We start from the raw sequence: 24,338 nt of genomic DNA on the forward strand, positions 1-24,338 counted from the left end.
ATAACAGAAAAAAAAAAACTAAAAAAAACCAAAAACGATTCTACTCATAGCACTCCCAGCAACAGGAGCGCTATCGGTGTGCGCGCACCTTGGGGCCGGGCATGCGCAGTAGCCTGCGACTGGCCACGCAGCTGGCTGCAGAGTCGCAGAAAGAGGCCGCGGGCACAGGATGACTGCAGGGGGCTTCACTTAACCCTTCAAAGTGAACTGTGCAAAATATTTTGAAAACTTCTCAAACCCGTTAATTGTGTGGGCAATATACAAAGGCCTCTATTTTCTGTGTACTTGTGGAAACTACATCTCCTGGCTGTGGGATGAAGGGCCAATTCTCACGGGCCTTTGGAAGGGGGGGGGGGGCACTTAAAGAGTAACTGTCAGGCTGCAGAAGCTAATTTAAACCTCTATTCTCCTGTGTTAAACAGTTTAGAAGGAAGCCCAAAAGCCATTAGTGAAGATAAAAATCTCAGTTACCTTTGATGTGTGCTTATCAGCAAGTCTGTTATAGACCCATAAGGACGCAAGCCGCATACTAAACTGCAAAGCATTCTGGGGCCCTCCCCTCGGCTGCTAATGAGACGTTACAGAAGCTTGTAATCAGTCCAGCGTGTAGCACAGATCAGCGTGTAGCACTGATAAATCTTGGGGCAGAGTACTCTGCAGGAGTCAGCTATTGTTCCTAGCCACATGGCTCATTAATATTCACTGCACACTGTGTTGTTCAAGTAGGAGCTTATCTGTGATCAGGAAGCAGGCAGGACATGACGACACATTTGACAGAAAAACATGGAGCCTGCCATGAGCTGTCAGGAGCATCTATCTCTGCATATACTATATACAAATTCTGTGAAATCCAAACGTGGACAGTGAAATGCATATGTAATGTAAGTACAGCCAATCTTTAGCTACTGATATATGTGTTTATTTTCTCTGAGACCTTATACCTAACAGCTCCTCTTTAACCAAGCTGAAAAGCGTTTGGGATTAGTTCCTGTCATACCGTGGCATTTTACACCCTATGGAAGGCACAGAACTGCTGAACTTAACTACCATAGAAAGCTTCATGCAGTGTTGCAGAAATTTCCCTCGACCATTACATTCGCCGGTAAATGCATAAAGATGAACATTCCTATTTATTTCAATGCGGGCATCAGTTGATCCCAGCGGTAAACAATAGACACCTGCAGAAAAGCATGTGTTGACCAAGCCGTAACCACATCAATCAATTTCATCTCTCGAAATGCATTGCGGCAGCCAGGGACAGAGGGCATCACTGCGGGAACTTCAAACTGCGGTACAGGGACACAGAAGAAAGGAGACTTCCAAATAGACGTCTGGGGAAGGGGTGTAGGGAGCAGAGCAGCCCCTCCATTAAAGTCTGTTGCACCCCAAAAGTCCACACAATTAAACCTTGGGGGAATTGGGGTGAAGTGGTTAGTTTGGGAAGATTTCTGAACTATGTAGCATTTGCCAATCGTCGGCGCTTGGCTATTCGTCACAAAGTGCTTCCAGTGGGTCCCAGGCCTAAAAGGTTATAGCCAGCGCACTGAGAACAACAACATCAGTAACAGCCTTCAAAAGCTACCATTTTAAAAATGACTTACCTGTTATTGTGTTTGGATTTTTCCCGGTCTTTGTCCTTCTTGTGTTCTTTATGACGATGCTCCTTGTCTTTCTTATGTTTATGAGAGTCTGATGGGCACAAGAAAATGGCTATTAGACTATGGAAACTGGCATAGACTGGCCAGCACCAAAACAGAAGACAACAATGCATAAAAAGCTATAAGAACACACACATAGGGCAAACACACAAAAGTTAAAGTGGACCAGAGATGAAAATAAACTAATGAGATAAGCAATTGGGTCTGTCCTACTCCTAAAAATGACTAATATATCTCAAGGTTTTGTTTTATATATAAACATTTACAAAGCAGTAGGCCTGAACGATTTCAGGAAAAGAAAAAAAAAGACTGAATTACACGATTTTTGTCAGAAATTGCGATTTCGATTCTGTACACGATTTTTGCTATACAACGATGGATCAGATCGCTCCGACCATCCAGTCGCTCTCTACCTTGCGGGGGACAGTCTGCGACAATTACTATTACTGCGTGCCCCTCTCTGCCTGTCCCATGTGTGCTGCTGGTTAGAGAATGATAGTGACCGACGCTGAAAATGTCACCTCGCTGCTGCTGGCTGGACAGCTTCTACTAATCACCCAACCACTGCTTCACACAACTATTACACTCACCTCTTCTGATAGGTTACATGGGGAGTCGCTGCTGTCATGCCACACAGTACTGAGCAGTATATAGATAGGAAGGCAGCTAGATATATTAAAGAGTAACTGTCAGGCTGCAGAAGCTAATTTAAACCTCTATTCTCCTGTGTTAAACAGTTTAGAAGGAAGCCAAAAAGGCATTAGTGAAGATAAAAATCTCAGTTACCTTTGATGTGTGCTTATCAGCAAAGCTGTTAGACCCAAGAGGACGCAAGCCGCATACTATACTGCAAAGCATTCTGGGGCCCTCCCCTCGGCTGCTAATGAGACGTTACAGCAGCTTGTAATCAGTCCAGCGCGTAGCACTGATAAATCTCCGGGCAGAGTACACTGCAGGAGTCAGCTATTGTTCCTAGCCACATGGCTCATTAATATTCACTGCACACTGTGTTATTCAGTACGAGCTTTTCTGTGATCAGGAAGCAGGCAGGACATGATGACACATTTGACAGAAAAACATGGAGCCTGCCATGAGCATCTATCTCTGCATATACTATATACAAATTCTGTGAAATCCAAACGTGGACAGTGAAATGCATATGTAATGTAAGTACAGCCAATCTTTAGCTACTGATATATGTGTTTATTTTCTCTGAGACCTTATACCTAACAGCTCCTCTTTAAGTAGAGGTAGGGGAATATATAAATTACTGTCACAAAGTGTGTAGCTGATGCTGGATTATACAGCTTGAAAAATTTGATTGGTCCATTTTTCAAGCTGCATAATTTTGCATACAGAATCTCTTATCCTGCATCAACACAGAACTATTTGCATCTTACTGACCACCCCATACTGCTGAGAGTTAACGCTGCACTCCCAATGTGAGAACTACCTCTACCTTTCTGATTTCACTGGGGCAAGAAAGCGCAAGTCCACTGCCGAGCAGCTGCTCCCATGTTTGGTCAAGCTAACGCTTGGCACTATACATTCACGTCTATTATCATGTCACCTCGGGTATCCTTTAAAGATAAACTGTAGTAAAAATGACGAATAAAATTGCTTATTTTTTCTTCAATAGTCATTTATAGATTTACTCAGTGTTTTCCCGTTGTCAAATCTTTCCTCTTCCTGGATTTACTTTCTGAAATGTATCACTGGTGGTGACATCTTAAGTCCTGCCAGGTGATCCATGCAGATTGTTTCATTACTAAGTTCTATGCACAAAGGGAGATATTGCTTGTTTGGCAGTTGGAATATATTTTTATTTCCCACAATGCAACAAGATTCACAGACAAACTTTTTAGGACCATGGTCATGACGTCACACTGTGGAAGGGGTTTCACCACAACATCAGCCATACAGACCCCATTGATCTATTCAAGAAGTAAGGATTTCCTGTGTGAAAGGGGGTATCAGCTACTGCTGGGATTAAGTTCAAACCTTCGGTCAAAGTACCCCTTTAAGGGGGCCAGAACTGTCCAGTCCAGAAGTGGTTAAAGTATACCTGAAGCGAAGAAATTCACTTCATGGTAAGATACATACAAGTACATAGGGAAGGCTCTGTATACCACAGAACAGTGATGGCTAACCTTGGCCCTCCAGCTGTGACAAAACTACAAATCCCAACATGTCGCTGCCTCCCTGAGTTATGCTTAGAGCTGTCAGAGTATTGCAATGCCTTATGAGACTTGTAGTTCCACCACAGCTGGAGCGCCAAGGTTATCCTTCACTGCCATAGAACGTTCCTGACCCTCTGTTCATCCAGTTGTTTCTGTGCCGTCCCCTGTTGAAGTTAAACGTTTGGCTGGGGTCTTTTACACTCCTTGGACAGATACCGGAACTACTCAGGCATATAAATACTTCTGAAGGCTGCCTGAGGAGTGCCTAAGAGCCAATAGATATAGCAGATCGGATAACTTCAATGAGGGGAAGTGCAGTCAGGATTGATGGATGGATGGATGGATGGATGGATGGATGGATGGAGGAACGGGAAGACTATGGTATCCAATGCCTTCGCTCTATATAGGTATGCATCTAACATGAAGTGAGTTTTCTCACTTTAACCTCCTTAGCGGTAACCACCATGGACCTAGCCGCCGGGAGGTCCATGCAGAGCATTGGGTCACTCACCTCCCGGGTGATCCAGACACTGGCGCCCATTCTTCGTCCTGTCCACAGAGGCTCTACATCCCCCTGGTGAGATTGCTGACTGTCGTCAGGACGACAGCTGGCAATATCACTATAGGATTACAGCGCCACCTGGAAGACGGAAGGGGAACTGTAATGCTGGATCCCAGGGAGGTGTGTAAGTGCAGGGGCTGCTCCAGGCTCTCTCGTGGTAGGATTTTTTTAGGGTATAAAAAGCACAAAAAAATAAGAACAAATTCTTTTAAAAAAATGGTACCGCTTTTAGACCTTAACACCAGGAAGGGATCACACTGCCAGGGAAGTAAAAGCCCAAATTTAGGCACACAACTAAAATATGAAATGTTTATCTTTTTTCAATTTAAAAATGTGTCTTTCTTGGTTAATAAAAGTTGTAACTAGTAATTTCAGCAAGACTTCAACAATATCAACTGTCACTGCCCAAACCTGCAGAACGACTAGAATGCACTACAGTGGTGTTTGAGTTGCTGTTACAGTGTGGGACACAATGAGACCTGAGCCTCTGGGAAGCAGTGGGCTATTTCTCATGAAAGCTCATCAGCTCCACCCAAAGACCCCTGTTGTAATGAGCAGTACAGACAAAATCCAGGCCCCATCTCATTCTCAGACTGAAGTAGATGCTGGACCAGACTGTTGGCTGCACACAGTGCACCTCCTTGATGGTAACATTTGAGCAGTATTACAGCTCTTTTGCAGTCCATCAGGCAGTACAAGGCTAGAGGCAGGACAGACGACAAGATTTTGGCTAAAATCCAAACATTTGTAAAACTAGTGTGACGTGGTAGATCAGGTAAATGATTGATAGATACATAGTAGATTTGGTAAACTATATCTATAATAACTAGTGCATGGCCACCTTTACACAAATCAACTACGTTCCTTTTCTTCACTTGAATACTTAGCTAAATCGCACTAAACAGCCTTTAAATGTAACCCTTCAGCTGGAAATAGAGAAGGTTACACTTGTGCCTTTTGGCATTTCTTAGTCTTAGGGTTACAAATCTATGTCTGTTGGCATTTGAAATTCTTTACCAGCTACAGAAATGTTACCATACAGCTGTGTGTATGAACAGGATGAAATGATGCAATTCTATTGTAATGGCACTGTTCACATCGGTGCGTTAGTGTGGTGTGACAGACCAATCGGGCATAGCGTGATGCCTGCAGCGAGTTACCGCATAACACGCGGATCAAGCAGTGATGCATAGCTTCTATGTACTGTATGTGTCACAGCTCAGGCATTACCGGCAATGTGTCATTATCCCTCCATCGCACTGCAACCCTGGTTTTCCAGAGAACGCAACTCAGCAGTGTAAAAGAAGCCTAAAGAGAAATAGGAGGGGTTTTCTTCCCCTTTTGCCTCATGATTTATATTTTGTATTCATATGTAATGGACCTGCATTTGGCCTGTGTATTCCGTCCATCTCTGTTAATTTGGATGTTTTTCATGTAAATTCATGTTTACTAAATACAGATCATGAAAGCAGTTCTCCCTTTGTTACTTGTGTCAAAAAGCATTGAGCTTTATCCAAAAAGGGATAGAAGGACCACAGAGGCCAGAACCGCCCCCCCCCCCCCCCCCTCGATTTACCTGGATATCATGTGCTCTTGTTTACATACAACCTTTGAGCACAGGGACAAGCCCAGTCTGACGATCACCTCCCAAATGGGTGGAGCAATTTTACAGCTGCTGAAAAAGCCTGTGGGGAGGTGATCTAGGTGCCTAATCCTGAAAATAGGCACTTGCTGTGTTCCTTAAAAATGAATCCCACCTCGACTTCGTTTGATAGGTTCATTTTCAGACAGAGTAACAATAGCAGACTTGGCTGATTCACACTCGGGTGTTCTTCAGCACTTGGGTGATCGCCCGCAAGCAGCAAAGCACTGTTACTAATGTATACCTAGTGAATCATTCTCACTGCAGCGTTTGGGATTTGCATAAATTCACAAATGTGCGGTATGCAGTATTGTGGGGGCAACTGCAATATGATACTTTCTATTAAATGGGAATCGCAAATACAAATTGCAGCAAAAATAAATAATTTTGCAACGCAAGATTATGAATTTTGCGTTCTGAGTGTGAATTGGCCTTATGCATCAACTAGGAATGAATTGCAGCTCATCGACCATTCCTTTTCTTTACCACAATTTCAGACTACACATCCTGTTGAACGTTAACGAGGAAAATTGTAACACTGGCCTCGGGCTTCCCTGTACACAAATTCGGAAGCACAGCCTACTGAAATCAATAGCCTGCTTCCAATCGTGGGAGCATCCCTCTAGCAAGAGCTAGTGTGATACAAGTCACCAGGAGTGGACGCTTGTGTGGAATTCAGGAGCCAGTCTAATCCAATCCAGGGACCAGCTGGATTTTTTTTGTTTCTCCATTTCACATTCTAGTGTAAGGGTGGCTATACACTTAGTCATCAGCAGGGAATAGATTCCTCAAATGTCAGATCGATCTTTGATCAATTTAATGGACTGCCGCTACAGGCGGCGATCATTAAAAGTTTATAAACTGGTATAAGCATTGCTGGGGGTTAGCAATGGATTAATAAGGCTAGGCTGAGGTTAAAACTTGGGGATTAAAAACAAATGCCTTTTATTTTATTGGGACCATGTCACTTTTTTAACTTTTAAAAACTTTTGCCTAACTTTGTTGCTAGCAAATGGCAACAATGATTCAATAATCATTCACAGGACCATGCACAATCACGTGAGGCGTGGATGTAGCTACAGTAGCACCAATTCCTAAAACGGAAAGTAGTTAAGCTATACCATTTGCCTGGCAGCCCTGCTGACATATTTGGCAGTAGTGCCTAAATGACCCCAGAAAAAAGCATGCAGCTAATCTTGTCTTAGGGCTCATTCACACTATGAGAGCTTTTCTGAGCGCTTATGATTTTAAAAGCTCTTGCTAATGTTTTCCTATGTGAGTGTTCACAATGGAGTGATGCGATTTTGTACAAATTCCTCAAAGCATTGCATTAGCAAGAGCTTGTAAAATCTCTTAGCATTTAAAAAGCTCGTGTGAATAGACCCCTAGGATCCCTGCACAAAATTTCGTTTTTTAATCTTTTTTTTACATGCGATACCAATTTTTAATCATTACAGCATACTGCGTTTTTCTGTTGATGGCATTCGGGGAAAAATCGGAATTGCAAATCGGACTTGCAGTGTGCAGGGAGCCTAAAGGCTCATACACACATCAGACCATAGTCTTTAGAAAATGAAAGATCACAGACCAATTTTACCCCCTTCCATGTAGTAGGAGAGCCATACTCTACACAGTCTATTCTATGGAGCTGAACTCCCCATCAGACAGAAATCTGTGCAAGATGCTGCACACAAAGATGCTGTAGACATTCAAAAGATCAGTATCTGCAAAAAATCTGTTTCTGCAAAAGATCCGTTCCTGCAAAATGCATTCATAGTCTATGATATCTGCAGATCCTCATACACACCTTGTTTAACAGACATTCATCTGCAGATCAGATCCACCAAGATGGATCTTCAGATCTGCAGATGAATGTCTGTTAAAGGTGTGTATGAGGATCTGCAGATATCATAGACTAAGAATGCATTTTGCAGGAACGGATCTTTTGCAATTACTGATCTGTTGCAGGTGTACAGCATCTTTGTGGGCAGCATCTTGCAAAGATTTGTATCTGATGGGGAGCTCAGCTCAATAGAATAGACTGTGTAGAGTATGGCTCTCATACTACACGGAAGAGGGTAAAATTGGTCAGTGATCTTTCATTTTCCAAAGACTGGTCTGATGTGTGTATGCACCTTTAGGCTGGTTTCACAGTGGGACGTTAAAAGTCCCACGTTACAGCAGCCAGTGACGCAGCCTAACTCACAGCACTGTAAAATCAATGTGCGGTTCACAGTGCACACGTTCCGTTAGGGTATAACGCTGCACGTTAAATGAAAGTGCAGCATGCTGTACATTATACCCCTATAGAGCTGCGTTAGATTGTTTGCACATGCTCAGTGACTAGCCACATGGCTGCACTGTGGTGACTCGTGGTGGGACTCGTAGTGTTGTCCGGATCATGAAAGAATCGTTCATTTGATAAGGATCTTTTTTGTGAGTCGAATCATCCGGATCACCACAATGAAAGATTCGGTTCACAGTGGATGTCTGTCTGGAAGAAACAGGAACATACAGAATGTACAGTGCAGGGAAAGTCCTGTCCTGCTAGTCATTTCACCCCCAGTCTGCTTCCCTAGTAAAATGATTCAAATAATTTGGTTCAAAGATCCGGATCTTTTCAATGATTCGATTCAAACCGCCCGAATCCTTAAAAAGATCCAGACTTCCCATCACTATCCTGGAGGGCTGCTTTGAGAGCCACATAATGCGGCTCAATCTGACATCCAACTTCAACACCACCACGTGTTGCGCTAGGAGCACGTTATGCGCCCTTAACGTCCCCTAAAACGTAACGTCTTGGTGTGAAAAAGGCCTCAGAGTTGAAATGTCTGAAACATCTGATCTGATGTATACTTGTTCAGGGTCTATGACAAAGTATGTAACCACTTTACGACAAGCTGACTTATAATAAAAAAGTCCTGCTAAAACCTCTTAACGGCCCCAGGACGTTTTTATGAGTCAAACAGTGGTGCTGCTGCTTTGCGCATGCACGCATCCCTGTGCACGTGGAAATAGTGAAGAGAAAAAAACAAAACAAAAACACACCTTTATTTCCAAATACTATATGGTCGCCATGCTTTGTACTAGGGACATAGTTAAAATCTTGTGATAACCAGAACAAATAGGCAGATAAAATGTGTGTTTTATGTACAGTAGCAGTGTTTATATTAAAAACTATAGGGGATGAAATTGGAGAAAGTATTTTAAGTTTTCCTTGTTTTTCCCCTTTAAAATGCATAGAAAAATTATTGAAAACAAAGATCAACCCCAAAAGCCCAATTGGTGGTGAAAAAAACAAGATATTGATCATTTCATTGTGATTAGTAGTGATTAAGCTATTGGCAAATGAAAGGGATGAGCACTGAACGGTGAAAAATAGCTCTTGTCCGTTAGGGTAAAAACGCCTTTGGGGTGAAGTGGTTAAAGAAAATCTTAACAAAAAAAACAAAACAAAAAACAACAACAAAAAAACGTCCCCTAGGGGGTACTCACCCCCGTGGGACAAAGGAGGACGGGGGAAGCCTCATTAGGATCCGGAGGCTTCCCCCTCCTGAGGTGAGTACCCCCCAGGGGACGTTTTTGGTTTTACAGTGTCTCTTTAAAGCAGAGGGTCAGCAGGACTGCCAGGCAACTGGTATTTCTTAAAAGGAAATAAATATGGCAGCCTCCATCTCTCTCTTCAGTTGTCCTTTAAATTGTCCACATAGAATAAGTAGATCATAAACTGTCCACATCCTTTTTTGCATTGCACCCATTCTAGTAAAATGTACCTGGTGCCCCGCGGTGGCCTTGTCATCGGCTGCACGCGACAGGTGGAAATGCCCCAGGGGGCTCTGCTGCATATTATTCTGACATTCAGAAACAGCAGTTTAACTCCAGCTGTCAGGTTCTGAAACCTTCCAGGCACACATTTTGCAGTTTCTATCATTGCAATGTGTGACAGCTCAGCAGAGGGTTACACAGAGCAGGCATTAGTCAAGTCACCGGGATATCACCCTGAACAGGTCATTAGCAGTCTATACTGTTCTCCCAACGCCCAACATTGCCAGCCACAGATGTTACAGGAAATGTGTAGAGTGGGATAGCAGCTACCTTCATTTCTTTTCATACAAGACCAGTAGCTGAAGTATATGCAGGTTACACACACACTCTGATCAGCCACAATATTAAAACCACTGACCAATGTTAACATAAATTAGGGCCAATCACATCCTTGTTTACTACCAGGATCTACTGCTTCCTGCATGGAGATGAATGGGAGCGTTCATCTCAATGTGCTCACCATCAATTGCGCAAGTGCTGCGGTCAAGTGACTTTTGAGACAATGCATGTAGCTTCAGGGCTCTTTCACATCGGGGCAGTGAAATTGACGCACTGCTACCACAGTCTAATTAAACCCTATGGGGAAGTGCATACTTACACTGTGCCGGAACTCCCTAATCTAACGCTAGCGCAGGACTACGTTAGGGCCCATTCACACTAGAAATCGCTAAATGCTAACGCAAAACGCTGAGCGTTTTTCTGGCGTTTTTTCACTGTATGGAAAACGTTTTTCCAGCGATTAGAGTTTTGCGTTTTACTAGTTCAATTCAAATACTTTTATTGAAACGCTAATCGCTCCAGAATCGCTCAGAAAACGCTGCATGCAACGCTTTTGCGTTTCAGCAAATCGCTAAACGCTTAGATGAGAACACTTCCATACACTTTCATTGTGCACACGTTCTTCAAATCGCTAGCGATTTTCAGCAAAGCTGAAATCGCTCTGAAAACGCACAAGTGTGAATGGGCCCTTACCGTGCGTGATCCACGGTGACCTGCGTCAGCCCGGAAGTCGTTAGTCCATGGCGACCTAGGTTGGGTTTTTTTTTTTAAAAACAAGTTTAAGTCATATGCGCGGAAGCTTATTATTACAATACGCTTCCGTGCACTTCCGCATAACCCCGAAGCAGGAAGTGACTGCAAGCGCGCCTCACTTCCTGCTTGCCTGGTGGTCAGACAGGCAGCACCGCAAACTGACGTGGTGTTCCCTGAAGCCCTGTTTCTGGCGATGTGATGTGGTGCTGTGGGCACGCCGCATCGCTGACGCCGGTTTGCAGTGTGAAACCGGCCTCAAGCATTCGGCTGTGTTCACAGAATCTCCCCAGGGGCTCAAAACATGACAACAATCGGTACTATTCCGTTAGCCGGGTGCAACCGAGTTAAGTAATGTACCGATTCATGTTTTTACTGGCCGTCTCGCTGAGGCCAAATGTATCAAAAGCGAGTGAATTTAATTAAGCCAGCAGCAATGTAACAGATGAAGCCGCCGGCTTCGGCTTTGCCTCCTCCCCCCCTTCCTCTCTCCTATAGAACGCTAGCAGCCGGGGGACGCGCATGTCCCCATGAGTCGTTCGTCACAAGAAACAAGCAGAGCGGGGAGGCTACAGACATTGCTTCTGCCAGCACACGCTCTGCAAGAACGAACGAACGACTCTGGGGGGACAGGCATGTCCCCGGCTGCCAGTATTGTATAGGAGAGAGACAGGGGGAGGAGAGGAGGTTGAGCCGAAGCCAGCGGCTTCATCTGTTACATTGCTGCTGGCTTCACTTAATTACCTCACTTTTGATACATTTGGCCTCAGCGAGACGGCCAGTAAAAACATGAATCGGTACATTACTTCGCTCAGTTGCACCCGGCTAACGGAATAGCACCCAACAATCCAACACCTTTCTGCTCAGTAGTAGAAAAATGTCTGACATCTGCAAAACGAGGCGCTGGCAGTTGTCTGCGTGAACCGGCCCTAATCCATTTCAAATGGCAGCGGCTAGGGAGTGGGATGATTTAAAGCGTACTTGAAGTGAGAGGTATAAGGAGGCTGACTTTTCTTATTTCCTTTTCAACAATGCAAGTTGCCTGGCTGTCCTGCTGATCTTCTGCCTCTAAGCCCCCAGTCTCAAATAGGGCCAAATTTGTCCAGAATCTCCAGTATTTCCCAGCAGGGGGATACGCTGCCTATGTGGCCACTGACTTGTGGACCAGATTGTATGCTGTTGTGCATCTGGACGGCATGCTGAAAATTTCTAAAGAACGCGCCCGAATGCCAAGCCATGTATGGTACGGCTAGCGATCTGAATGTGTGTTCGCATTGCTTTAAAAGACTCAGAGGAGTCATGTGGCAGGTTTATTTTTTTTTTTTTTTTTAACTTACCCGGGGCTTCCTCCAGCCCCATAAGCATGGATGAGGCTCTCGCCATCCTCCCAGAATCCTCCATTCAGCCGCATCAACCCCTGGTATGCTGCTCAGTCTGACTGAGTGATGTCAGCCAGGGTCTTCTGTGCTTGCACAGAATGTACACGCATGTGCAGAACCCCCCCCCCCCAATTGACGTCACTGAGCCGTATACCGGAGAAGATTAACGGAGGCACTAAGGAGGACGGCGAGGGACACATCCATACTTATAGGGCTGGTGGAAGCCCCGGGTAAGTGTGTGTGGTGTGTGGATATAGATATATATAAAAAAAGAAGAACAGCCACATGACATCTCTGAGTCTCTACGTGCCAGCATGCGTTGTGAAAGACGCACCTCAACTAGTGTAAAACGGCCCTACTACTTTTAGCCATAGACCTTGATTAAGCACGCAGATCAGGTGCTCTGACTAAAGTCTGACTGGATTAGCTGCATGCTTGTTTCTGGTGTGTGATTCAGATACTATTGATGACAGAATAATCAGCAGGGCTGCCAGGCAACTGGTATTGTTTTAAAGGAAATATGGTAGCCCCCATATACCCCTCAGGTTCCCTTTAAAGCTGCAGGCTAGTGACCTGTGTTACTATGGAGAAGGGCATAGGGACGAATATAGGGAAGTCATTCTCTGGACAGTCATGTAGCTGTTGAGGAACCCAACCTGACAAAAGCAGGAAAACTGGATTAACCTGGGAAGAAGCAGAGACCAGACAGCAAAGCGATTGGAGGTTTGTGTGCACCAATTTGGCACTTCTCTCCAAAGAGTAAATTAGTTGCCCAAAAGGCTGGCTGGTGATTCGCCTGAGCATACAAGAACTCACTACGAGCAGTCTCCACAGGTAAGCCAGCAATAAAAGGCATCAAAGTAAGGTTCAATGTGGGAGTTGCATTTCCTGTAACGCAAAACGTGCAAGAAAGGTGGCATTTGTTATACATGCTCTTGTGTCACATATGGTGAAGTACAGGGAAGCATAAAATCAAAAAGTATGCTTCACTGTCAATGTGCACGTTTTGAGGCAACACAATGCATGCTGTTTGTAACCTTGCTGTAAGCAATTATACCACAACGCATCTGCCACACAGGTGGTGCATCAAGCTGCGTTACAAAGCGGCTGTTCGGACGTAACACCACTGAATGTAGCCTACTACTTGGAACTTACATGGGTTCCGTTTGTGCATCACTCACTGGATCCGCTCAAAAACTGCCACCAAGTGATGAACTAAAAACTTCTATTAAAAACAAATTAACACTGAACAAGGATGGTAAGAAATTAAGCTCATCAGCAAGCTAGCTAAAAGGTTTGGTTGGGTAAATTAAGTTCTGAATGAATGTTCACACCATTCGGTTAATTTTCTGTTTATCATTTCTGGCAGAGTGACATATCAGCCACCATAGGCCATCTAACCTTCAAAAGACACCTGAAGTGAGCGGGATATGGAGGCTGCCATATTCATTTCCTTTTAAGCAATACCAGTTGCTTGGCAGTCCTGCCGATCATTCATGCATCAGAAGTGTCTGAATTACACACCTGAAACAAGCATGCAGCAAATCCATTCAAATTGCAGTTGAACATCTGATGTGCATGCTTGTGCAGGGTCTATGGGTCAAAGTATTGGAGACAGAGGAATTGGGACAGCCAGGCAACTGGTATTGTTTAAAGAGGAACTGTAACGACAAAACGGCCCCTGGGGGGTACTCACCTCGGGTGGGGGAAGCCTCAGGATCCTAATGAGGCTTCCCACGCCGTCCTGCGTCCCTCGGGGGTCTCGCTGCAGCCCTCCGTACAGCCGTGACGCAATATTTACCTTCCTGGCTCCTGCGCAGGCGCTCTGATGGCTGTCGGCGCCGAAGTAGGCGGAAATACCCGATCGCCGTCGGGTCTGCTCTACTGCGCAGGCGCAAGTTTCCGGCGCCTGCGCAGTAGAGCGGACCCGACGGAGATCGGGTATTTCCGTCTATTTCCGTGCCGAAAGTCGCCACAGCACCCCCGCTGGAGCCAGCAAAGGTAAATATTGAAGCTACAGTCGGCTCTGTCGCCGGCTGTTCAGAGGGCTGCAGCGAGACCCCCGTGGGACAGAGGACGGCGTGGGAAGCCTCATTAGGATCCTGAGGCTTCCCCCACCCGAGGTGAGTACCCCCCAGGGGATCTTTTTGTTACAGAGTCTCTTTAAAGTGGACTTGAAATCTTGCACAGGACAGAAGGAAAACCTAGAGAAATACACCCTGTGTGCATTTAGCCTGTCTAATTCCCCCTCATCTGTGTCAAATCTAACCCTATGTCTGCTTCTATGAAACTAAGAAGATAACACTGCAGATTTATTGCAGGATTTGTATCAACTGTAAAAAAAAATATATATATGTTTTTCTTTAAAGGTTATTATGCTGTTGCTCAGTCCTCAGTTCAGGTCCGCTTTAGGAGAAAATAAATATGGCAGCCTCCATATCCCTCTCAGTTCACATTTCCTTTCCGACCTGTTGGCTGTACTTTACAATACTGGAAAGCTGACTTCTGTTGTGATTTTTTATTTTCTCCCCATGGTTGTATCCCAGGAGGGACACAACCAACATCATAGTGCATTTATATAGCCAACTTGTTTACTGAAAAGCTTAAGACCCAATTTCTCTTTATGCAGGTTGAAAATTTGCATACAGTTCACCAAGAAAGCAAAGGAAGAGAAAGTTGTTACATGCTAGGCAAGAGTGCACAGGCTGAGTCATCTAGTGTGTGTACAGCACTTGGGCTAACCGCTGAACTGGAAGACTAGATTTGTGTTTCCATCATTGTTTGCATGTTTCCCCCAGGTAAAGGCTGGGAATTAGAGGCACTTGGGTTTCTTCCAAAAACATACAGGTAGGTTACTAAGCCTCTTCCCAAGTTAGCCCGAGAAGGAGATGAGGACATTGCGAGCCCCACTGAGAAAGCGGCAAACATGAATCTCCACTGCCTTACCTTATCCTCACTCTCTTGTGACTACATTATAAGCTCTGTGAGACTCCAATACAGTACTGATCACTGCAGCATGCATTTCCAAAAAGCTGTCTGTATTCCTTGTCAACATGGCCGGCCTTTGACCTGAGCAACCGCTCAGAGTGCCAGCTTCCAGGGGGCACACATGATGTGCATTCAACTGGCCCTGGCCACATTTCTACCTGCGGCTTAGTCTGTGGCTGCTGCGAGTGGCAGCTCCGCCCCCTGGTGCCGCTGGGGGTGATGGAGGCGAAGACTTCAGGAACCTGCTGCTGCCTCTGTGTGAGCCGTGCATGCCAGTAGTGCCGCCCCTCGCTCACAGGTGATGTCTGCTCTGCACACTAATTTAGAGATAGACCTGCTTGTCACTTCTGACTCCTGGCCATCTTCTGTCCCCAGCTACAAGCAGAAAAGTGAGATTCCCCAACTGCCGTGTGAGAATCTGCCTATATATACACTAAAGGGGTGTGTGTGCGTGCGTGTGGGGGGGGGGGGGGGGAGGGGGAGGGGGCTGGAGAATGTGCCTATATGTACTAAGGGGGAATCTGCTTATATGTACTAGGGGGGGGGGGGGGGGTAATCTGCCTACATACACTAAAGGGGGGGAATCCGCATATATATAGTAATTAAAGGGGGAAGTGTGTGTGTGTGTTGCAGGGGGGAGGCGGCACTAAGGCCGGTCCTGCTTGTCAAATTTACATTGTTTATCACCTCTGTATTACAGACCCACGTTTGTATCTTAATTTAAGTAATGTCACAGGAGACCATGGCGCTATGTAAAAATAAGTTTGCTAAATACAGGAAATGATTGTTATACCTTAGAAACACGGAGAGCGAAAGACATGCTAGCCCATAGAAACACAAAGGATATTCAAATATAAATTCAAGCAGTGTTTTATATGCCCCTAATGTTTTGGTTTTTTTTAGAAGTGGGTTGGAACTTTTTTTGGTCCTTTTTAGCCCCTTACACACTCCTAAGAGGTCTGGCTCACCATGAGCTCACTGGGCAATCTGTAACTCTGGGCGTTTCAATTCCTACCACACAGAGCCACATACATCCATGACATGCACTGATGAGGGCCCACTAGTCTGAAACAGTCTGTATGCATGCTGGATCAGGCCTGGAACCCACTAGAAGGGCTTTTCTAAGCGCTTTGTGAATTGAAAAGCTGTTGCTAATGTTATAGGTGTGATCCCACTAGAGGGATGTGCTTTTATAAAAATCCACCATAACGAACACAGCGAATCCAGCGCAGGAGATTTGGGCGCAGCCGGCACCACCATAGACCATAATAGCAATTACGGCTATAGCTGCGCACAGGGTGGAGCTGAAGTTACCTTTAAAACAATAAGTCGGCTTCCAACAATAGCTGGAAGCCGAATTATATCATTCCCCACCATCCATGGCGGCCTGGAGGGGGAATAGTATTTAACACGGCCGGGAACTTGTGCAGCAGCAGGATCAGCCATATACCAGATGTATCCTGCGCCCAAGTCTCCCGTGCTGATTCCTCTCGTACGCCACCATAGCATTGCATTAGCAAGAGCTTTTTCAAATTACTAGTGTTTAGAATAAGCTTCTAGTGGGTTTCAGCCCTGAGGGTGGCTCTGTAATATTAAGAGGCTGACACATTGCATTCCAGCGGTTCTGGAGGTGCGTTTTAGCTTTCAGGGACAATTTGCATATGCAGCAGTGATGCATTGTGGGAGACCTCACATGCTCACTCTAACCTGAATAATCGCCAATACCTTCTGTTTTAAGAAGGCACATTTCTATTTTGCAGTGTTTTAAGAGGGCTTTTTGGTCCTTTGTGGCCCCTTACACACTCCTAGGAGGTCTGAGACACTATGAGCTTGCTGGGTGCTCTGTAACTAAGGACAATTGCTGCCCTCTGCCTGCTTAGCATCTGAACACAGAAGGAAGGAATAAATAAACCAGTCTGAAGGGCCTTAAAAACAAAACCTGGATCCACCTAGTCAAGTCCCACAGTGATTGTAGCTCCCTACTCAGGTCACCATTTATCCATAAGGCAAGCTCTCTGACCTAAGCAGGGCATACACACCAATTTCTCCTGTCAATGTATGGCAATTCGATCGGTCTGATTGAAATCGGTAAGAAATTGCTGCAGCCGGCAATCAGCAAAACGCTGCTACAATGTATCCCCATGAATACATTCACACTGCAGCGATTTCGGGGGGAGGGGGGTTTACCATGACCAACCCGAGTAAAGAGGGCATGGCAAAAAAGTGATAAGGAGCCACAGCAATAATTTCTATATTAAAAAAAGAAAAAAAAAGTTAACAGCAGAAAAAGTCAAATAAAAAGAGTATCTTAGAATTGACCGATGACGGTTACTACAGACATCATCTCACATTTAAAGGATATCCTAGTCCTAAATTGAATTGATTCGGTAACGGAGGCCACGTGTGTGGGGGGTGCACAAAGGCTTACTGCACCTTCCGTGGCCCGGCCCCATTTCAAAGCCCGGTCAGTGCAGTACGTCCGCAGGAGTACGCGTGCACTCCCATGGGAAGGAGGGCTCTCTGACTGGACATACTATGCATGCATGGGCAGTTTATCAGACTGGGCACGCGGTGACAGCTCAACACTACGATTTCTCATGACATACTGCGCCGGTGTCAACCAGGGCTTTGGAACAGGGCTGGTTACAAATGAAGGGAGGCAGGCGCCGGGCCACGGGAGGTGCAGTAAGCTTATGCAAACCTCCTCACACATAGAGCATCAGCTACTTACTCAATTAAGGACTAAGGTATCCTTTAAAAACACTAATACATAACTAAACACCAAAATGCCTCTACCCCCTCAATAAGCCAACAGGTTAGCCCTTACTCTTTCCTGTACTCCCTGAGAGCCTGCAGGTCCAGGCCATACCCACTTCCCATAATACCTGGGTGGAGGGGACAATGCATAGCAGTATAGGCCATTGCCTAATGCTGGGAATACACGGTTCGTTTTTGCCTTCGTTTAAACCTTCGTTTCGATTGTGCCCTTTGTCCTTTTCGATCCCGAAATAATCGGTCATACGGTTAATATCACCACCCACGGTTTCGTTTTTTTTTCCGATTCTGATGGTTTCGTTTTTCCACTGATCGAAGGCTGCAAAGAAACGAAACGAAAATCCCTTTTTACAGGGACGGACTAGCATAAACGAATATATAATCGATCTGAACAGCCATCAAGCCTACCAATGGCTCGATTAGATGGATAAAGAGAGATAATATCAAACATGTTCGATCACTAGTCGTTCGTTTTTGGGGTCTATTAATCGAAACTATAATGAGATTATGACTATTTTCACATACGTTTTCAACACTCGATTCGTTTACCGAACGAATCGAAGGTTTAAACGAAGGCAAAAACGAACCGTGTATTCCCAGCATTAGACACAGCAGAAGACAAAAGGACTCTGCACCACACCTACATAAAAGTAGGGAAGGTAGTTAGCTAAGAGCCTAACTAAAAGACAAGGTTTTCTAGGTTGTATGAATTTATTTTGATCCATGCCTTTTTTTTTTGGCAATTCAGTGCTAAATGATCCCCATTTACAGCACAAAATGTGTGGCCTACAAATGAGGCTAATCCACTGCCAACTGTTCTCTGCATAAAACTTTAGTAGCTTCCACCTCCTAGAAAACTAAAGAGTTGTTCCATACAGGGCTGCTCAAGTCCGGATCCAGGAGACATCCGGATAGTTCTATCTGGATATCTCCCAGTTACCTGTGCGGCGGGGGGGGGGGGGGGGGGTGTCAATCTTACCAGTCTGACGTCTTCTTCGGTCTGTCCCTCGGCGCCTCCTACAATGCGGTCCAAGGGGCGGTCACGTGATCACGTGACACGCGTGGAGCGCATTGTGGGAGGCGCCGAGGGACGAAGAAGACGTCAGACAGGCAAGATTGACCCCACCGCCCACCCTGCACAGGTTTACTGGGAGATACCCGGATAGTTGCTATCTGGATATCTCCTGGATCTGGATTTGAGCAGCTCTAGTTCCATAGTTCTAAAGAAAATAAAATGTAAAGACCAAAAAAAAAAAAAAAAAGTGTTACTACTGCAACACTGCTATATGTGAAGCGGACTGCTTGACTTCTGTTCTTGAGTCCTCTCAAGGTCAACACTTAGGCCTTGTTTATGCTGGTATTCCTGTCAAATGCCTGTAAAAAAGGCACTATTGTTTTCATGGCATTCAAAATTAATTTTTTGGGCGTTTTCCTAGTGCTTGCTGCAGCTTGTCAAATGCAGACATTTAGTGGTATTTTATCCATTGGTGAAAACACCTATGTATTTTCGCATTTAGTAGACCTCTTGCATATGTCCCCATAACATTCCTTTATGGCCCACTGTAGGCAACAACAACAAAAAAAAAGTTTTTGCATTGTAAAGCACAGTCAAGGAAATCCTATTTTACTAGCCGTGAAGTAATGCTGGGTACACACATTGCAATTTCCCATCCGATCGATGGTAATCAGACAGGAAGTGGCATCGTGTGTACGTGTCCAAACTGCTCCCAATCAATAACGGGATGGATTTTCCCGTGATAACTTCAGAAAATGTATCCAGTTATTGAAGCAACTAACCAATGTACACCTTCATGCACTCATATGTGCGATTCTAGCATATGTGCGATTCTAGCAGCGCACTGCATGTTTTGTGTTGTAACAATGGAATCCCTCGCATCACAACAAATAAGGTGTGAACAGTATATAGACTTTGAACAGCACTCTGTTAAAGTGAGCAAAACTGTTCAGCTAAGTACCCACATGAAGACTGAATTTCTGGAAATTGCAGATGAACGAAGTTGTCACAATCCTTATACCAAAGAGGTTTAGCGATGGAACGTGGACAACAGCAATAGACTGCCAAAGATAAGGGGAAATTCCATAGACTTTAGCAGAAAGTTTTAATATCTTTAGACGGAAGGGGAGGGGGGGGGGGGGTTACACGAGGTTGGTTAGAACAAGCCATCTGTCATTTTGACAGACTAAATCTTGCCATGGATTAAAATACAACTCTTTAGTGTGAAAGTACCCTTAAAGGAAACCAAGTAAAACAAAAAGGTGCCCAGTTTAAGGCCAGAAACCAACTAGGAGCGATTTTCTGAGCGCTTTGCGATTTGAAAAGCTCTTGCTAATGTAATGCTATGGGTGTGATCCCACTTGAGCGATGTGATTTTATAAAAATCCCCCATAGCATTGCATTAGCGAGAGCTTTATCAAATCACTAGCGAATAGAAATTTCTCCTAGTGGGTTTCTGGCCTAACATACTTCCAGCGGATCAGCTAATTTTGGCGCAGCACTAATCACTTGGGCACCGCCATAGAGTATAACAGGAGTTACAGCTATAACAGTGCTCAGTGACAGGAACCAGGGCTGTGGAGTCGGTCCAAAAATCCACCGACTCCTCAGTTTAGGATTCCACCGACTCAGACTCCTCGACTCCTCTAATTTGCATATTACAATTTTGTTGATTAAAAGTATGTAACATGAAATTCGTCTCTTAACTTCCAACGCTTAGGAATTTTACAAGACAACTGAAGTGAGAAGGATATGTAGACTACTATATTTATTCCCTTTAGACTAAAACTAGTCCTTGGTAAGAGTACTTGTAAAAGGTACAAACCGGAACAAAGAACACCTATCAGGCCCTAGGCAATGTAAGTGTGGGTACATGTAAGAATGATGTGCAGGTACTCTGCAGGGGAATGAGGAGATTGTAAACAGACAACACCTCTGTGTTCAATGTGCACAGCATTCTCAGTGGATTCCCTGCAGCTCTGTGGGGAGTGCATATGTAGAGTATAGTAACAAAGTAAACCTGAGAGATGAAATTAACGTTTTATACATACCTGGGGCTTCCTCCAGCCGCCTTCAGGATAATCAGTCCTTCGTTGTCCTCCTCCACCACCTGGATCTTCTGCTATTAATCCAGGTACTTTAACCAGTCAGGTGTAGTGCGCATGCACACACTCCACCGCCAGGAGCATACTACACCTGTGCAGCACTATTGCGCAGGTGCAGAATGTTCCTGGCTGTGGGAGCGGCATGCAGCCGGACAGCGCTGACTGGCTGAATTACCAGGACTCATAGCAGAAGATCCGGGTGGTGGAGGACAGCGAGGGACTGATTAGCCTGAAGGGGGCTGGAGGAAGCCCCAGGTATGTATAAAACTTTACTTTTCATCCGTCTCAGTTACCCTTTAATTTGTAGTCACCAAACCAAATTTTAACAACATATCAAATTATTTGATTTCATCAGCAAAGGGAGTGCATACATTTGCATAAATCAGCACCAATGCAGAATTATTTCCATCTCATTGACCATCTCTATTAGTGACACAGCTACACATCAGGCTTTATTCTTACAGTATAGATGTTATTTAGTATATATAAGAGATTCCTGTGTACACATCATATATACAGTCACAATCAGATATGTATATCTGACCTTAAAAATACGGGGACTGCTTTATTGAAGCAGCACAAGTAACTCATTTTGATTCGTTTATTTCATTTTTGTGGACTAAGCACAGCTATTACTGTATATATACACATTATTTTTAATGACTATTATCTGAGAAATAGAACATTTTATCATATTTTCTATTTTAATTACAGTTACAAATTCATTAGGAGTCGGTGCATTTTTTCCCGACTCCGACTCCAGGCACCCAAAATTGCCCGACTCCATGACTCCACAGCCCTGACAGGAACTTAAATAAAAACAAAAATTTAATGTAGCCGCCTGCAACAGCTGATGCTCGAATTACATGTCTGCGACCCTCCCCCCCCCATTCTCAATCTACTGTCACATCCAATTGATTGAAATTACAATCAAACTGTACGTTAAATTTTTGCCACAAATCAATCAAAATCATAACCAGCAAATTCTATCAGCATAATCAAATCTGCTCGTAAGTCGATGTGTTTATGGCCAGCTTTGCCCTTCAGAATAAATGAATTTCTATAATACTTCACACGACATGGTGCGCCAGAAGTATCCAGACCGCTGCATACCTGGCGCAAAGTCTGCAGTGTTCCAGCATGATCCGTGCTTACTGCATGGATTGTGCAGCAATGCAAGTCAATGGACCACACAATATGAGAAAACGATGGGAGTGCAGTGTACTGCAACACGCTTGCACGGACCAATGGGTATCCGACCTACTTCCTGCCCAGTAGGGAGTAAGTCCATGAGAGGGGGGCGGTGCTATGCATATGATCCTGTCACCACATGGAGGTGCACCCAGGGTCAGGCTTGCACCACTACTAACCAGGGCTGTTGAGTCAGAGTTAAGGAGTCTGACTGATTTTGGGTATTCAAGGAATTTCCTTTCATTTGAAATTTTGATCCATGACATTCATGGATCTAAATTTCAAATAAAAGGAAATTTCTCGACCTGATTTTAAAAATTGTTTGGCGTGTACCCAATCTAATACACGTGCTATTGGATTTTAAAACCTGGTACACACATACAATTTGGATTGGCAAATGACAGGACATTTTACCACCTCAAAGAGGTTTGAAAGCTTTTATATACACCACAATCTATTCACGGTATTCAAAATCTGTTGGCTCTCATCCTACTTGGAAGTGGTCAAAATTGCAAGCCTGTATACACCCTAGAGCAGTATTGTTGTATATCTGTGACTGGAGTTACTCTAACAATGGCAGCTCTCATATTCCTGTCCTTGTAAGGTCTCTTTAATTGCACCGACCAGGTGCTCCAAAAAGAAAAAACCTAAGCTTAAAGTGTACCAGAGACGGTAATAAAGAAAGAATCAATACTTACCCGGGGCTTCCTCCAGCTCCATAAGCAGCGCAGAGTCCCCGCCGTCCTCCTCAGTGCCTCCGTTCAGCCACACCTCCCGCCCATGTGCAGAAGACCCCAACTGAGCCAGTTACCGGGGTTGACTATGGCTGAACGGAGGCACTGAGGAGGATGGCGGGGGACCCAGTGCTGCTTACGGGGCTGGAGGAAGCCCCAGGTAAGTATTGATTCTTACCGTCTCTGGTTTCCTTTAAAATTCAAATTTTGTGACTTTTTGCTCTAACTGTCGGAACCAGAATTAGCAGGGGCAAAACTAATAAGTGCCCATACATCTAGCGATGACTGGCAGATGCAACCAAGAGACAAATCTCTCTCTGAACAAATTTGATTAGAGAGATCTGTCGGCTGCCCATACACCGCAGGCGGATTCCCATTCTATTTCAACACAAAATCTCTCAGCAATCGGCCAAGTCCGCCTCTGTGCCCCCCAGTGTGCATTTACACACTGCTTGCCCTGTGTTGCCCACCACGTAGCGCCCATCTGTCTTCAACCGTTAGTGCAATACACACAACTGGTGTTTAGCATGTGTTTGTGGGACGTCACACGCGCCATGCCAGTGGCATGTATCTGGCTAACTGAAGAGCGGAGGATTCCATTCAAGACAGATGGGCACCGCACGGCGGGCAACACAGGACATCTATAAATGCATACACGGGGAGCCCCACATAAAGGACCTGCGCCCGGGGGTTTCATAGCTCGTCCCAATATCGCTTGCCATTATTGCTACAAACCTGATCGACCACGAAGGCCCAACATTTTGCAGCATGTCCAATCGATACATGCGACCAATTTTGGTTGAATCGATGATCAGGCATGCTCTTATTGGCACCGATTTCCATCCAATTCGATAATTATCAAAATCGGACGGTCGATCGGCCGCCAAGTCAAGAAACGTAAGGCTACCTTTAGTGTCTCTAATTAGATTTCTAAACGTAATTATTTAATCACCTGAAGCAGCGTGAGCAAAGTTTGTTCAGTGACACGCTGTGGTGCATTATGGACGAACAATATAAAATCACAATAAATTGTACTGGTAAGGTCACATCGACACACGTACAGTACAACAGAATTCGTTGGGAGTAATTGAATACCACATAAAGCGTGCTTTTAGGCTTCCTTTCCACAAGTAGCTAGTTAGCTGTTCCTGTTCACCGGCCAGGCGCTTGCTTGCGCTTGGCACAGGCAGTGGATTCTCCCCCCCCCCCCCCCCCCCTCAAAGTTACAACTGAGCTTAGTGGTTTCTGTCAGATG

At 44.9% G+C, this 24,338-nt stretch overlaps 1 protein-coding gene across 1 annotated transcript in view; it reads right to left on the bottom strand.

Annotated features, from left to right (window-relative positions):
• The window catches only part of TOP1 (DNA topoisomerase I), a 77,575-nt gene that overhangs the window by 44,144 nt on the left and 9,093 nt on the right, over positions 1 to 24,338 (bottom strand). Inside the window, exon 3 of the mRNA XM_068263595.1 lies at positions 1,602 to 1,689. Within this exon, the coding sequence (XP_068119696.1) occupies positions 1,602 to 1,689 (88 nt within the window). The remainder of the gene's footprint in view (positions 1 to 1,601; positions 1,690 to 24,338) is intronic.

This window comes from Hyperolius riggenbachi, chromosome 12, assembly GCF_040937935.1.
Source record: "Hyperolius riggenbachi isolate aHypRig1 chromosome 12, aHypRig1.pri, whole genome shotgun sequence".
In the NCBI taxonomy this organism is placed as follows: Eukaryota; Metazoa; Chordata; class Amphibia; order Anura; family Hyperoliidae; genus Hyperolius; species Hyperolius riggenbachi.